This window comes from Vombatus ursinus, unplaced genomic scaffold, assembly GCF_900497805.2.
Source record: "Vombatus ursinus unplaced genomic scaffold, bare-nosed wombat genome assembly UNPS02014813.1, whole genome shotgun sequence".
Taxonomy (NCBI): Eukaryota; Metazoa; Chordata; class Mammalia; order Diprotodontia; family Vombatidae; genus Vombatus; species Vombatus ursinus.
The window spans coordinates 17,079,217-17,097,117 of record NW_020954591.1 but is presented as its reverse complement, the minus strand read 5'-3'; the positions used below and the strand labels follow the sequence as shown (position 1 = coordinate 17,097,117).

The 17,901-nt window shown below is 33.0% G+C and overlaps 1 protein-coding gene across 3 annotated transcripts in view; it reads right to left on the bottom strand.

The window, feature by feature from the left end:
- The window catches only part of SACS (sacsin molecular chaperone), a 45,282-nt gene that overhangs the window by 13,542 nt on the left and 13,839 nt on the right, over positions 1-17,901 (bottom strand). For 2 of the 3 annotated variants that reach the window (XM_027877646.1, XM_027877647.1), the window contains 3 exons: positions 14,085-14,231; positions 11,335-12,817; positions 10,724-10,815 (listed from right to left, as the gene is read on the bottom strand). In XM_027877646.1, the coding sequence (XP_027733447.1) occupies positions 10,724-10,815; positions 11,335-12,817; positions 14,085-14,231 (1,722 nt within the window). Of the gene's footprint in view, positions 1-4,454; positions 4,563-10,723; positions 10,816-11,334; positions 12,818-14,084; positions 14,232-17,901 lie in introns of those variants that run through there. The other variant, XM_027877648.1, reaches the window with a different exon arrangement.

The following is a 17,901-nucleotide window of genomic DNA, read 5'->3' as shown; positions in this document are numbered from 1 at the left end:
CAATATTTTTACTACCACTCCAAAATACCTTCAATGTATTTAAAATTCATTTGTGCATAAGGTTTTCTCCGAGCACCTTTTATATATCTATGTCAGGGGTGGAGAACCTGCTGCCTTGAGGCCACATGTGGCCTTCTAGGTCCTTGAGTGTGGCCCTCTGACTGAATCTGAACTTCATAGAACAAATCCCCTTAATAAAAGGATTTGTTCTATAAAACTTGGACTCAGTAAAAGGTCACAGGTTCCCCACCCCTGATCTATGCATTTATAGTATCACTAGCTGAAAATTGGAAACTGGAAAAGTATTTGGACAATTTTGTGCCTATGGGTAAAGTTTTTTTAATCAAAAGGCAAATGTTTGAATAAAAAGGCTTCAAGCAATAATTAAAAACATATCTAATATTTGTCCAAGTCTAGATTATCTGAAGAATTAGTTTTATTTCATTTATGCCTCAAATATATGATATCATTGAGTCAAAAAGAACAATGAGGAGAACTGAAATCCCTCATTTTTACACATGAAGAAACAGAGCCAAAGAGATTTTTAAAATTTTAAAACTTCACTAAGTAAGGTCATAGAGTGGAAGAGTAAAACCAGAATTTGGGTTTCCTCACTCCTAGTCAGGATTCTTTTAACTGTACCATGCTCCCTCTATTTTTGACTCCAATAGTTACTGAGGCCCAGATATCAAGTTTGTAGCTTAGAACTCCTACCTATTTCACGTCAAAACATTTTGGTGTTTTAAATATAATCCTAATCAGAAGAAATGAAGCATAAAGAAAAAAGATTAAGACAAGAGAAGAAAATATTTTAACAATGCATTAAGATAACTTATAATTATTTTAAAAATACCATCTCTAGAAATTCCCTTCTTAAAAAAGTACTATTGCCTGAGCAATCTTGGTTCCAGAGTTATAATGGGAAATGAAAGTGATACAAAAACAAAAGATGTCGATAAAAAACATTTTTAAAGTATTGCTCCCAGAGATTAGGCGATGAAGCTATACTTTCTTCCTCCTGGTGGAGAGTAGGGGTCTCCAAGGACTAAGTACGCAAAATTTTGCATTATTTCAGATGTCATTGTTTTATCTGTTTGAGTACTGTGGGTTAAAGGCATATCAAGAAATTGCTCTAGTGGGGAAAAAAGGCATCAACAAAAAAATTAAAACACAAAGTGATATATTAAGCTGCACAAAAAAAAGTAATGATGCCTTTAATGAAAATACAAACTTCAGATCTGTGAAAATTTTTAATTTTGCCTTGTTTAGTTTTGTTTTACAGATGAGAAGAATACACATTCATGTTTGCAAAGGCATTGAGAAGCAAAGTTCTAAGCAATTTAGTAATATTGCCCTGAGAAATTTCAAGCCTATAACTGAATTCTGAATAAAATTTGGAAAACAAATACTGTTATAAAAGAATGTGGGGAACATAGGATGTTTGAGAAATCTATTTCCATAACTTCCAACTCGGGGCAGAGGGGCAAGCTTTCTAGAGTCTTAAAGGCATGAAGAGTAAGAACTAATTTTAACAAAAGTCATTTTTCAAGGAGTTACATCCTTGCTGTGTTTAGAAAAAAAAAATTCTCACAGAGATAGGTTAGTATTTTGTCTCCCATAGGATAGTACCATCAGCCATATTCCAAATATTTTCATATTTAACACCACAGCATTTAATTTCAAACTCAGCAATACTAAGTAAAATTGTAAAATCTTACAAAAAATCAGGATGGTATATAGTAGATCCATGAGTCCCATTCTGAACCAAAAATAGTATTTTAATAGTGTATTTATTTTAAAATATTATTTCTTAGTGACAGTAAGTTATATCTTTCTAATATCTAAACACAAAATAAGGCAAAGCTGAAATAAAAAGTTGAGTAGAAATCCAGTCCATTCATGAATGTTGAAAATCCAAAACAATCTGACCTATGCCTATTAATTAATCATGGCACAAAATAAAAGGGATTATAATGATATGAAAAACTAATAATTTTCTACTGTTTAAATATCTTTCCTTAAACACAGTTGATAATTCTTTTGAAATATTAAAAGTGATATATTAGAAATGAATGTAAATTAGATTCAAAAATTATAATCTTTTTTACATGGTTACTTCTAAATCAGAACCATCAATACAATTTTCTTTTTCAAAATCTAATTTGGGCAAAGGAAGATAACTGATTAATATATCATTCTATTCTGGTGATTTTTAATTCAAGTCATCTTCTGTAACAAAATCATTGAAAGAAATTCTGAAGTGAGTCCACAGACTATTATAAGGAAGCATATTAATACATCAAAATCATTAACTGATGCAAAAAACTAATTCTTATATGTAGGTTACTAACTAATGTCCTATATTTACAATGGTTAGGTGTAATGTTCATCCAGTAAACAATCTTGTATAATAATTTCACGTGGATTCCAGTAATCTATAAAATATATACTTAGTTACAGACAAATTGTCAGGTACTGATATGAATAAAATGTCAATTTATAACACAAACACAAACAACATGCAGCTAGCTAACACAGCAACCATGCTCAAGTAAAACCACACTAGGGAAAAAAAGAAGGGAAGCCATTGAGGCACAAACCTAAGCATCTACCTTAGGCCAATTTGAAGTCCTGATTTCTCCTTTGTTTTACTGTTTTGATTCCTCACCAAATTAAAGTTATTTGATGTTTTATTACAACAAAACTGTTAATACAGAAGAAAATATTTTCATACTCTGGTTTAGTAAGCACCTGTACACAAGAACAATGAATATTTTTTCCCTCAAAAAAATTCCAGTTATACATACTATCAACATAAAACGTATAGAATTTTTATAAATCATTAATGTTTTCCATGGTCTTAAACATTATATACCATCACTAATTTCCAGTAATGACTGGAAAAGTTTAACAAATGCAACAAAATTTCCCTGGAGAATATGTTGGGAAATTTAGAGATAAGATGTTTTCTCATATATCAAAATGGCCAAAGATATTATATGTGACTAAAACAGGAAGTATCTTAACCTGGGTCCAAAGATCCCATGGATAGGTTTCAGGGCATCCATGAATGTAGATAGAAAAAAAAATCTTTATTTTCACTAACCTTGAATTGAAACTTAGCATTTTCTTCACTTATTTAAAAATATTATTTTGAGGATAGTTCTACAGGTTTTACCAAACTGTCATAGGGACTAATGAAATAAAAAAGTTTAAGAACCCTTGGCCTAAAAAGATCCTTGCAAATAGTACAATAAAACTTCAACTCAGACCCAATTAATTAGAACAAATAAGCTTCAATTACATGGTAGGCTTTTGTAATTGTTACTTTCTTTAGTTAACTTTACTTTTAAGAAAAATACAAGATGCAAGAAATCAGCTCAAACCAGAGGGTTACTTTCTTTTAAAAGAATTTCTTGGGTAAATTCTAGTGTCAGTACAGATCAACACACTCTCTTACACCATTATAATGATAAACTACTAAAAGATTCTGAGTATCAACCAAAGACTAAATTTTGGTTAGTACTCACTATAAGAATAAGAGATCTGGTGGATAAAGATCTGGCCCTGAAGCCAGGGTTTAAGTCTTATCTCCAACTCATACTAGCTGTATAATTCTGGGCAAGTTACTAAACCTGTCAGTGCTTTGGACAACTCTTTAAGAGTGCAAGTCACAGAGAAAGTGCTGATCTACATTGACAGATAATTTTCCTTACCTAGGGGACAATGAAACCACAAGACCAGGTCCTATCCATAGCATTTATTTTACCAAGATAAAAAAGCATATTAACATATATTACTTTTGTTTTAAATTAAAACAAAAAAGCTCAGTTAAAAATTCAAAACACCTCAATTCCTGAGCATTCCAATAAATTCAGGGTTTTTTCCCCAACCTAATTAGCAGCACCAAAATCACCAGAATCATATTTCAATAACTCACCCTATTTTTCTGCTTGCATAGAAAAAAAAAAACTAAAGTGAATACCTAATCTTAGCATGATAGTAACCCCGGGTTTTCAAAACAAATTGCAACAGAACCACACTCTGAAAAGTTCTTAAAAAAAAAAAAAAAAGCTAGCAAGGTCCTGGGGACCTAGTGATTAACTCTACATATGTCATCCAAGGACCAGTCTAGGTTGGTTCCATACCTAACTGACTACTAGGTGATGAATTATTTGGCCACAGCAATTTTGGAATCACGTGGTCATTCAGCTTTTGACCAAAGACCTCCAACTGGGGGAAAACCACTACCTTCACAGGCTCATAACATCATAGACCTAGAGTTGGAAAGGAATTCAGAGGCTACCTATTACAACTCTTTCATTTCATAAATAAAGAAACTGAAGCCTAGGGAGGATCTAAGGTTACAAAGGTAATAAGTAACAGAGGTAGAATATGAATTCATATTTTCTGTCTCCAAAGCAAGAGCTCTTTCCATTCTATATTCTAAGGGAGTCCAGTCCATTTTTTGGATAGCTCTCATTTTTAGGAAGTTTTTCCTGGAACTTTAAAGACACTCCACTAAAATGAAAAGTTGTAATCTATACCACTGGAGAAAGGACCTGAAATGAGGAAATCACAAATTTTTAAATCATTGAAATAATGATTAGTAAAAACAGCTTTAATTTAACATTTTATAGCAGTTCATCATAATACTTTATAAAGAATAAATTATTTCACTTTTCCCACAGAAATATAGCAAAAGCTTAATAAAACATCTCATTAAGTTTCAGGTTGAGCCCTATCTTCCCAAAAAGCAAACTAACATTCAACGACCTCACTGGTTTCAAGGAAAGCTCAGAAGTACAGATGCAAACATCTTAGCAAATCCCTTAATCTAAAACAGTAAACTACAAAATAATAAATTCAGAGTATGAATGCTGTGGTTCACAATACATTACAAATGTCACTATTGTTACTGTTCTATATTCTGCTTAATGACTTTTGCATAACTGCTTGAGTCTACAGTTCCTAGACAAACCACTGACATAAATGAACCATCACTGACACTTTCACCACCTGTATCAAATCAAATTTTCACTGTTCAAAGTCTTTGGCTATCATTTACACAATCATGGTATTTATTCTACTTTCACTTTCAGTAAAAGCTTAAAAACAAATTCAAAAATATTTGTATTTAAATTATATTAGTCAATAAGCATTTTAAACATGCTAATTTCTAAGCTAGCCCTAATATCAATATTCTCTACATTACGGAATTAGATACAATCCAACAAAGTCAAGTTCTATAAAGCACTAATTCCTAGTTTCTCATTGATTTTCTTATTTTAAAAAATGGCAATGTGTTCATGTAGAAAAAAATTTCACAAATTTTAGATGAGGGATGTCCATCTAACACTTTTCCTTTGCAGCAGTATGCCAAAATTTAGCATCTTTCTTCTATGATCTATACCACCCTAGTCCATAGCATAAAAAATTCTCCCATGGCATTCCCTATATCACATACACTATTCTCAGGTCTTTTTTCTCTTTGCTCTGGGTAATATAATTTCGATTAGAAGCAGACTATAGTTGCATTAGGTGCTACAATTTAGCACATGATTTATTGCAGGCTAAGTGTATCTTAAATTTAAGGCCAATGAATTAGTTCCTTCACACATAACCAAATTAGTAATTTGAATTTTATGCTGATATTTAGAACAAAGAACACTTGAATTACTATGTGCTCACCTCTATTATAAAAGGCATACACATTTTAAAAGTTATTACCAATAATCTGGCAATAAATTTAACTTCTAGCAGCTTCAAGAATGAGGAAATATCCAAAAGCAAACAAACACCAGGCTTCAAATCCACAATGTTCAATCAACAAGCCTACCTGAATATCCCCAGAGAAGTTGTTGAGCTAGAATATAATCAAATTCACTCTTAGAAAATGATGATTTTATACAAACATGATAAAAACAAAAATATTTGGATTTTATAAGATATATAATTTATATCTACTGTGTGAAAAGCATAGCTGTGCTTTTCATACATCAACAAATCACAGAAATCTTCACGCTAGAAGGACCTCAAAAAGTAATTAATCCAATGATCTCATTTTACTTATGAGAAAAATAAAAAGGATAGAAAACAGAACCATTTTTACATTCAGTTCTATACATCAAATGAAAATATTTATTATTATCTATTTATTTGGATGACCTGCTAATAAAATGAAAATTTATTAGACATTACTGCATGTGTAAACATCAGCAAAGTACTCTTCTCATCACATAAGCAATCTTCAGGAGTTTTTAGTATTATTACACACTAATAAGCATCCTCCCCCTACACTCCTTTTCCTTCCCCACTCTGATCTCTTGGTAAGCCAGTCCAACTCTACACTTTCTTCTTTCAATTTCCTTGCCCCTTTATACCGTCAAAGATCTTACCCTTTCAAACTCCACCTTTGTAATACTCCCATCATCCAATGTCTTTGCAACCACTGCCCACTTTCATGCTGCTGAATAAAGCTGGATAAAATCATGAAACCACAAGTTTATGTTGCGTATCAGCTGGGGCACTACAGCAAGGTAATCCTTTTACATTCCCCTAATCAATTCACAATCCCACTCACCAAAGTGGCTTTTCCAAACCTTTTCATCTCTCACCAAACTTCCCAAAGCTCACTCTATCTGCATCCTCTCAGTTGAGAACCCTGCCTCATATTTCACTGAATAAAATGTGCCTTCACCAAACTTTTCAAAGCTCACTCTATCTGCATCCTCTCAGTTGAGAACCTTGCCTCATATTTCACTGAATAAAATGTACCTAATCATCAAAATCCCCTCTTCTCCCCTGTTCCTCATCTCATATTCCTCAGATGTCTTCTTCCACTATCTTCTCCTTTACTGCTATTTGACATGAAGTGGCCCTTCTCTATGCCAAAGGTAACCTTTCTATATGTACAAGTGAACCTATTCCATTCTACCTCATCCACCAGATTTCCCCCTCTATCCTTCCTGTCTCACTAATTGTCAATCATTTATCTGTCTACTAGTTGCTTCCCTACCACTTACAAACACACCCATCATTCCCTCATCCTCAAAAAACCCTCAATTAACCTATCTACCCTGCCCCCAGCTATCATCTTACATTTCTCCTCTCATTTATTATTAAACTCCTTGAGAAGGGCATCTATCTACAACAGGTTCCACCCCTCCCCAATCCTTTCCTCTCATGCTCTTCTTAACTTTTTGCAGTCTGGATTCTAGACTCATCATTCAACTGAAACTGTTTTCTCTAAAGTTACTAAGGAACTCTTAGTTGGCAAATCTAATGGCAGTTTTCTCAGTCCTCATCTTTCTTGATTTCACTGCAGTCTGTCACTGTCATTCACCATCTTCTTGATAATCTCTTCTATCTAAGTTTTCATGACATTGCTCTCCTCCGAGTTCCCCTCTTATGTGTATGAACACTCTTCTCTGTCTCCATTGCTGGATCTTCTTCCAGATAACAATGGCAAAGCATGAGTGTTCCCTAACACTCAATCTGGACTCTTCTCTATATATAGTATTTCAGTTGATGCTATCATCCGCTTCCATGGTTTTAATTACCATCACTATATGATACGACTCTGATCTATCTGTACCTCACCTCTTTCCTGGACTCCAGTCTCACATCTCCAACTGTTCACTGGACATCTAGAACTAAGTGTCCCAGAGATATCTAAACTCAACAGTCCAAAACTGACTTTAGTATCTTTCCATCAAAATCATTCCCTCTTCTCAGCTTCTCTATTACTGTCAATAGTACCACCACTCTAATGATCACCTAGGCTCACACAACCTAAGTGTCATCCTTGATTCCTCACTCTCTCACCATCCATTTTCTAATCTGTTGCCAAGTCAAGTAAAATCTACCTTCATAACAAAAGTAGTATAGGCATCCTCTTCTCAGACACTGCAACTACACTGATGTGAGCAACTATTTATCTTATGCCTGGATTACTTCAATAGCTTGTTGGTTGATCTCTCTACCTTAACTCTACACTGTAGTAAGAGTCCCCACTCCAGTTCATCCTCTACAAAGCCGTCAAATTAATTTTCCTGAAGCACAGATCTGACCATACTACCCCCTCATTCAATAAATTCCAGTGTTTCCTTATTATCTCAAGGATCACATATAAATCCATCACTCAGCTTTTAAAGCCCTTCATATCCTGACCCTTTCCTACATTTCTGGTCTTCTTATATCTTATTCCCCTCCAAGAACATACTTTGCAACCCAGTGACACCGACTACTTTGTTGTTTACTGCACACAACAGTCCATCTCCTGACTTCTTGCATTTTCACTAGGTGTTCCTCATGCATGGAATTCTCTCTTCCTCACTTCTACTCCTAGCTTCTCTGGCTTCCTTAAGTCTCAGCTAAAGTCTCACCCTCTGCAAAAAAAAAAAAAAAAAAAAAAAAAATCTTCCCAGTCTTCCTTAATCTTAGTGCCTTCCCTTTGAAACTATTCCCAATTTATCCTTTATAGCTCTTATTTATACATAGCTGTTTGCATGTTGTCTTGTCCATTAGATTATGAACTCCATAAGGGAAGATACTGCTCTTTTTTAAACTTTCTATCAGTGCTTAATTAGCATAGTACCTGGCACATAGTAGGTGAACATAATAAATGTAAACATAACAAATGTTAACTGACTAGTTGACAAGATTTATCATCCTGATTCATATAAGGGAGGCGGAGGAAGGGAACATTTATTAAGCACCTTTTATGCATTAGGCACTATACTAGTATTTTATAAATATTATCTCATTTGATTTTCACAACAATTCTGCGAGGTAGGTGTTATTATTGTCCCTACTTTGCAGTTGAAGAAACTGTGGCAGACAAAGGTAAGCAACTTGGCCAGGATCACACAGCTATTTAGTATCTGAGACCAGATTTGAACTTAAGTTATCCTGACTCCAGGTCCAGCACTCTATACATTATGCCACCTACCTGCTCTGTTGTCTATATGAAGCCTAAAAATGGCAGTGGCAATGCTAACACCTTTGTGAAAAATAACCTATTCTCTATGAGCGAAGGATAAGGACATACAGCCTCTAAATTTAAATAAATTAAGGACTTTAAGATACTACAAATCACTTATAATAAAGAACAGCAATCAATTTTCATGAAAGCTGATGGGGAAAAACAGAGGAAAGTTAACCCAATAAAACTGCACTTCTTTTTATAATTTTCAAAAGCAGTCTGTTCTGGTCCTAAAAACAACAGACAACTAAGGGTTATATCATCCATAGGGCCAAGCATATACTCCCCTATGACCCTGAAAAATAAACTTTCCATGACATTCCTGAAAACTGCTTTTCTGTTTTTTGCACTTCCATGGAGCTAATCATTTCAAATAAAATTGCAAAGTTACAGTATAAAATAGTAGTCCTATGGAAGAAAGTGTAATACAATGGATATAAAAGTTGACTAAGAATCCGAAGAATATGATTCTTGTCCTGACTCTAGAATTTATGCCATTCTTATAACTTCGCTCTCTCATTTGAAAAATGAGAATAACCCATTCTGCCTATTTTACAAGGTTATTATGAGGATCAAATGAGATAATGTATATAAAACACTTTGGGAGAATTATTGTCATCATTATTATTATTACACACTGAAATACCATAGATTACCACTGTATTCATGATAAACTCTAACATCTCAATCATGAGATACAAAAAATAATTTTTCTTGGGTTTTTGTGTCAGAATGACTAAATGATATAAATTGCTGAACTTAGCTCTATCTTTTATGTACCAATGACCATGCTACATTACAACAAAAGGATAAGACTAAATATGCAGAAAAGAAGTTTCAAATGAGGATCATAGAATTATAAAGCTAGAAAAAGCCTCAGAGATCCCAGGATCCATATATTTGGAGTGAAAGTGTCCACTGAGGTCATCTAGTCCCATCTCCTCATTTCAGAAATGAAAACTCTAATATCTTTAGAAATAAAGTAGCTTGGCTCAAGATTGCACAGGTAATGAATCACAGAGTCAGGATATAAATGCACAGGAACTTCTAACCCCAAAATCAATTATCTTTCTACGATACCACAAAATATGTGGTCAAACCTCAATTATCTAGACTATTCAGAGGGAAAGTTTGAATTAGTAGAAGTCAGAAGTATGAAATATTTCACAAAAAATGCACTCCAAATATTATCAAGAAAAGGGCCTGCTATAATCAATAAGCAGTAATTCAGAGTTGGCCTATAACCATTAATAGATAATATAATATTTTAAGCTATTTATTTCTATAAGCAAATCAATATTTCCTTTTGCAAATAAAATTTAGCAAATTTTTCCACATATTATAAATGAAAACTCTAGCCTAGCTCCTATGCCAACAGTTACAAATTCTTAGAGAGTAAAATATTAAATTGAGATATACTAAATGTGATCAAATAGCAAGCATTTATTAAGCAACTACTATGTGTCAGGAACTGCACATTATACAATTTTACATTGTTAATATGCAAAAGCCTAAAAAATTTTGGTAACCTAAATAGAATTTTCTACTTCAGAATTAACAGTCATAAATCATCTGTGGGGAAAAAACCTCCAAAATCTTTGCTCAATTATTTATTTTTAATGGAATGTGTAGCTACTTCTACAAACTTCTCTTGAAATATAATAATTATGGAAACCAGAAAAATACTTATATGCTATTCCAATCAAGTTTATTTTAAACAGTAGAATACTAGTATACCTCGAGTTTGAGCAGCTTCCTTTAAAGAAGCTAGAATTTGGGATTTCAAGTCATCAAAAATAATTCTTCCTTCAAGACCTGGGAAAAGGGACCTAAAATAAGCCAAAGGAAAAAAGGTAAATTATTATAATTTTCATAAGTCCACAGGATAAATAAATCCAATTTCATGTAAGTTTAAAAAAAAAGCAAAAGTTCATTATGACTACCAAGTATTTTAGAAAAATTTATGTGATGATTAAATCATATTGGTTAAAAAAAGGCAAGTATCTGCTTTAAAATGTGCAAATAGTATGAACTATGTCCAATTTAAGAAGCATTTCAATCCCCTAAAAGTAATAGTATTAACACTTTCCTATTTAAATGATCAAAAAAATTTATTTTTAAATATCAATTTAAATGCAAATGATCAAAACTATACATATAATTCTAACTCTTAACACTTCTTTATTAAAAGCTAGTCTCAAAAAGAGAACTGATATCCATAATTTTAAAACTTAAAAATATGTGTTTCTTTATTTTTATACATTCTCTCTACAAACTATCCTAAGAATAATAGATGAAATCAGTTTGGAAAAGTGAAGGCAAAATTATTGTAATAGTATAAATTATACCTTGGATAATCTTCTGAGGTAATATAAATTACATCTTGATCTGATACAGATGAGGAAAAGGGAATAAAATTTCCATTTTGTAAAGGTAGAAGGTCCAACCCAAGAAGTTCATGATAAGCTGCATCTGAGAGCACAAATTCTAAAAGGTGCAGCTTTTCAGCAGCAGTGCCTGAGTGTCCATATTTCTTCAACACCTGCCTCACTAAAGCAGGAGTCACTTTCTTCACAGATTTAGCACTAGAAGCTGTAAGCTGAACTGCATTAGAAATATTTGCTGGTACTCTGACAATCTGTTTCCCTGAGCTCTGGAGGTAGCTGAGCACAGCTTTTGTGTATTCCAAGCTTTCATCTAGTTCTGAGAAATATGCCTGCTCCAACTTTATCCAGTGATTACTGATTGAATAAATAACTGCATTTTGAAACAGCTCATTAAAAAGAGGTTCTATAATTGGTTGCCAGTGTACTTTAACTTTGCTCATTTCAGGCCAAAGATTATAGATAACATCAACAGACAAGGGAAAATCTGAGTTTTTTTCAGTCTCCAGCCGTTTTACAGAATCCAAGACCAAAGTGGCATATGCTTTTGGGACAACATTCATAATAAGAAGTTCATTCCATAAAGCTGCTGGATCTCGCCATTGATCCAACTCTCTCCACTTTATACTTCTACGGTTGTCAGTGAGACCAAAGAACCCACTAATGTGAACTGGAAGACCTGTTTTACTTTCCTCACCAGGGGGTAAAGGAAGAAAACAAAATGCTTTTCCTGAGAAATCAGACACTGCTCCTGTTTCTTCTTCACTGCTCGATAAAGACATAGCTATGCCAATGGTTGGGACAAATTTCAAGTCATCAGCCAAACAATCAAGTTCATTGCAAATTCCTCGACTACCCACACTGTTACACACCAGCCAAGATGCTTTTTGTGCATCCTTAGTACTCTCATCTTCTAAAACTATATTTACATGATATGTTACACATGTAATGCTGTTGCTTGGAACCTTCTTACAATAATTACTTATAGCTGTTTCCAATATTTTGATGGAATTGGGTCGCTCATGTTTCAGGGCTTTATTTTCACTCGCTGTTACCCTAAATACCAGTTTCTCTGTTCCATCAGCCTCTCGAACATGTAAGGAGACATCCTGCACACTTTTCAGAAAGAGAAGCACTGTATCTGCATCTGCCCTAAAGGAGTCGAACAATTCAAGAACCTTTTGCTTGTTGTACAGATTATTACTCAGTTGTGAAGGCTGTAGGCGAAGAGGGAAACGAAAAAAAGTTCCAGGAAAGTTGCCACTTAAGAAAGTTTCCTTGGTGCTTCCAAAAACACCAATGAATGGTGCAAACTGGTCTGAAAATTCACTAATTTCTTTACTGTCATCTTTTAGATTCCAACACTGTCCTGATTCATGGGGGCCAAAAAGTGTCTGATGGGGATCTAACATTCCAATCTGGTCACCGCTAAAGATACAAGGAACATCTATAAAGAAAAATGCAAAAAGATGTTAATAATTCTTAAATTAGTTTTTTATAAAGTGACTGAAATCAATATCTAATGTATTAATTATAAGAAAGTAACAATTATAAAACAATTCTCAGAATTAGCATTCTCCTTCTCCTTCCCCTCCCTCCTTTTCTCTCCCTTTCTTTTTTTCTTCCTTTTCCTCACTGATTTCCAAGGCATTTTAATAGTTTCTAGGGACAGTGAATAGACTATTTTAAATAAGGCCTATCCCTGAAAATCAGAGACACTGATGGTCACTACTTATTTAAGTAATTAGTAAAACCTTGACAAAATGAAAGCTACATAGGTGATTTCCTGAATATATCAAACTTTTCATACATGCTCAGAGCTTTCCTCAAGCACACACATCAACCACCTGAGAAATATCTACTAAATTACTATATAAGGAAATGAATAGCCAATGGCTTCTTACTGCTTACTAGAACAAGTTCAAATTCCTTAGTCCAGCTTTCAGAATCTTCTAATCAACTGATCTTGTCCTTATCTCTCTCTCTCCAATGTAGAAGCTGAATTGTTTTCCACACATACACACATACCCTATTGTACAACACTATGTTCATTTCCCTTTCTTAAATGGTCCTATTTGCTCTCTTGGATTCCCTCTTCTCCAATATAAATCCTTAGAAGACCACATTCTCCAGAAACTTTCGACAGACCCATTCCCACAATGATCTTTCCTCTATTTCAAAATAGGCTTAGGTTATTCTTTCCAAGACTTCTACATATATTTAAAACACACTTGTCAGAAAAAAATTATGATAATAAAAAATTAGTATCTACATTTAATACTGATACATTACACCAGTGGTGTCAAACTCAAATAGAAAGGGATTTCTGCAGGCTGCATACTGACTTAGAAAATCACAAATTAACATTGTCTGTGTTGTGTTCTATTTTTATTTATTTTGTCAAACATTTCCCAGTTACATTTTAATTTGGTTTGGTAATCTGATTCCTGATGACCAAGTGTGATGCCTCTGCATTATTCCAAAACTGTACCCCTACCCACACAACCCTAAATCTAATTAATAGCTATGGGCTAAAAACTTTACCAAATTCATGAAAGTTAGCAAGGAAAACATTAAGTGGGTGATAACATTTTGACTGCAATCAAAAGGTGATTATTGTGGCCTAAACTGAACAACTGTAAAGTCAGAATATAAAGTTTAGCATTTAGGCTAAAACAACTTTTAGTAAGAGACTCATGAAGTCAAATCCATACCTGTTATATGATAGACTGAATTAAACCCAATTCCAAATCTTCCAACTTTTAGTGGATCATCCTTTTTCCTGCTCCTTGCTATTTCCTGAATGCCATGCCAATCCTCAGGAGTAAAAACTGCATTGTTATACACATAAAGTGCAGACCCTATATATCAAAAGAACATATAATAAAGAGAACATTAAAAAGAGAACAAAACTCAGACTATTTGGTTCTATTAGACTGAAAGAAATTGAGGTCCTTGTCTGCCCATAACTGTCCTTATGGTAAAGCAATATAAAAGAAGTTTCATTAAAACTTTGATTGCTTTTCTGACAAAATTGAAAACTATTATTTCTATCATAGAAAGACAACAGTAACAAAAATTGAGAAAAGAATGAAAGAAAAGAATGAAAGAAAGAAATTAAATAACTAAAAATTAATTATAAGCATACCCTTTTTTATACACTAAATATCTTCCTAAAATTATAATTAAATACTTTTTTTCATAAATTAGTTATTTTAAATGCATTACAGGAGCTCACTACTTGAAGAGAGCCTGAAATGAATCCTAGACAATAAAGAACCCTTTGGCATTATGCATAATCACCCCCTGATTTTTATATTACATGTAATGATAAAATAACAGGATTGATATTTTTTAAAATATAATAGAACTTATACATCAAAATGAAGGCAATTTCACTCAAAACAGTCACCTTAGCTTTATATTTCCAAATTTTTTTATATTTCCAAAATTATACTGCTCAAAACTTTTTTAGATATTCCCTCTACCTGTGAGACCTGTTCTTTGCCCTTATCATATTCTACTTTATAAATTTATGTGTTCTATCCCATTGTATACAAGTTCCTTAAAAGGAAGAACTATGTTTTTTTTTAATCTATGTATCCAAAGTACCTAAAAATTCATTCCTTAAACAAAGTCAGCACCTAATGTTTATCAAATTCTTAAATTAGAACTTCTTTGGAACACCTATCAGTTAACAAAAGTAAGTTTACTTAGCCAAAGCAAAGAAAGGATATTTAGCAAGAATATGGCATTGATTCAATTAGGTATAACTTCCTTTCCTCTGTATTGATATTGTTGGTCTACCAGTCAGAAACCTGAGAGGTGCAGCTGACTTCTCCGACAGTTTGTTGTTGTTGTTTTGCATTTAGGCCACCAGAAAACTAAGTCAACAGCCCAAGCCTTAGTCCTCTAAGCCAATTAAGTCTCAATGACAGTTTCAACTTGTTTTAAGGAAAAACTAACCTAACCTAAATGGCAGATATTACTCCTATTACAGTTCACAAACAGGCTCCAAAGACAAATGCAAAAGAGAAGCTCTAAAAATATTTTTGAATTACAGAAGCATCATTAAAATAAGTATATAACTTCTAAAGATGACACCTTTGAAAGAGGACAGACAATACTCATTTTAATTGACAATTCTCAGTACGTTTTTGTTTTTTAAAAGTTTCATCAATTTAAAGTCATATCTCTGAGTTCAAACTTGATACAGTATTTTATGTCTATGTCCCTAGATAACCAGGTACACAAAAAACTATACTTTTGAGAGAGTAATTTTATTCTGTAACAATTTTAACAGCACTTTTTAAAAAGTCAAAAGCTGAGAAGCAATAAGAAAATATCAACATGTTTCTAGACATATAAAGCATATAGTCACAAAAATTATAGCTGAAAGAAACCTTAGAGGTCCATCTGAACCAAACTAGCCATTTCAGAAATAAGGAACCAAGCCTCCTCAGTTGGGATGACTTACCCAAAACTATATGTTAAGAGCTCAGTACAAACTAACATGTTTCAGGTCTAACTATTACACCATGTTACATCTCTCAAAATTACCTTTCAAAAAAAAAACTACACTGCTCTAATATCCCAAATATGACAGAATCACTTCTAAATTAGAAACCTGAGTTTTAATGCCTAAAATTTTTCAGCAGAGACATGATTGCTGTATGCATGTGATTCTTTGGGAACTGTTTTTTAAAAGAATGATTAAACCATAATTTTAAAAGACTGCCCAATGCCAATAGTAATTTACGCAATTTGCTATCAACTCTAGTGAGTTTACTCAAAAAACTGTTCACATAACTACACTCAATCCATGGTGGGAAAAAAGCAATACAGCCTTAAGAGAATGAACAGTTTGTCAAATTTTAAAAGAACTCCTTATCTATGATTAGTTTTAGAAAGGCAAAATGACATTTCCCTCCTAGTCCAAATCTCAAAATCATATAAGAATAAATGTGTCATTCAGAGATTTCAACTAGATGACTCCTAATTTCCCTTCCAATCTATGAAATGGAAGTTTAATGAAACAATTATTATTGATGAAGATTAATTAGTAAAAATATAAGAATTAATAATATTAAATTTTGTCTACAAAACATCTAGTAAAAATGGCAAGATGGAGTGCAGCTATATTTAAAAGTCTGAAAGCTTTTCTATTAAAAAAATTTATTTGGAGCATTTAAAGCACTGATACCATATATCAGGTTGATAAAATCACTTCTGATCCTCAAAAATAAAGTATAAGATACCAAATTGTCTAATAATAATAATTCACAATTATAGAAAACTTTAAAGTTTATAAAATGTTTTCTGTCTCGACTCTATAAATCTATAATTAGACAGATTGATGTGAAAATCCAAGGTAGAACTCAGCATTTCTCTTTACCTTTACATCTGAAGATTATAAAATGATGTTATTCAAACACATGATTTTGAAAAGTAAATGGTACTGAATATAAGCACAAAATTGGCTAAGTAATCCTATTTCAGAACACTAAAAGAAATGAGATGAAGAAAGAGCCACATGATATTTTCCTAAGAGCATAACTGCATGTCCTATATACATGATACCTTCCTAAGTAGATGCACAGCAAAAACTACTTGCCCATGACTACAGTTGGTGGAATCACTGGCTTTTGTAAACAATATAAACATAAATTCCAGCCATTAAGTATCATTAGCTAAAGTCATGGGAATCAAAGGCATCCCAAACTGCAAGTAGTCTCTGACTTCCTACACAAGAAATTTGTAAAACCCATTTAGAATAGAAGGATTATAAGCTTAAATGGCATGCCTGAACAAGTATTCATAAGTGTTTTGATTTTTTTTAAAATAGGAAGCACAGTTCACAAGGAATTTAAGAAATCTTCTAGTCCAACCCATTCATCTTTACATATTAGGAAACTGAGGTTTTCAAACTTCAACTTACAACTCCTTTCTAAAGGGATTCTCTAACCTATTCTCTTTTTTAGATCATTTTCTCCATTCACCACTGCATGTACAAGCAGGTACTGGGGAAATTATTCTTAATTCAATTATATTTAATATGTATTTAGGAATCTACATTATTTTGCTTCCTTTGGAGTTATCACTCAAGTATTTCCCACAAACAATAATAACAAGCTCACAAGTAAAAGAAATTACTCCTTTGGCTTAAGAAAACTTGCAGCCCAACAAGAAATTTTCAACCAACTAATCTTTATTAAGCACATACTATGTATAATGCATTGTGCTAGGTCAGTGAGAGGTACAAAAGATTCAGGAAACAACGCCCCCTACCCTCAAGAAAATTATAATTTAATAAGAAGTAAAACATATATATAGACAACTATCACAATATAGTTATAAAAGCATGGTGACCATAGTATACCCCTGCTGAGTCAAGTCATCAACACTAAACACAACACATACAGACATCTGGAATACACAGCTAAAAGACACATAATGAGTTTTCTAAGTTATGAAAATGTTTCTTCAATCTATGATTTTCCATCTCTTGTGAACGATGTTTTTTTTTATTTC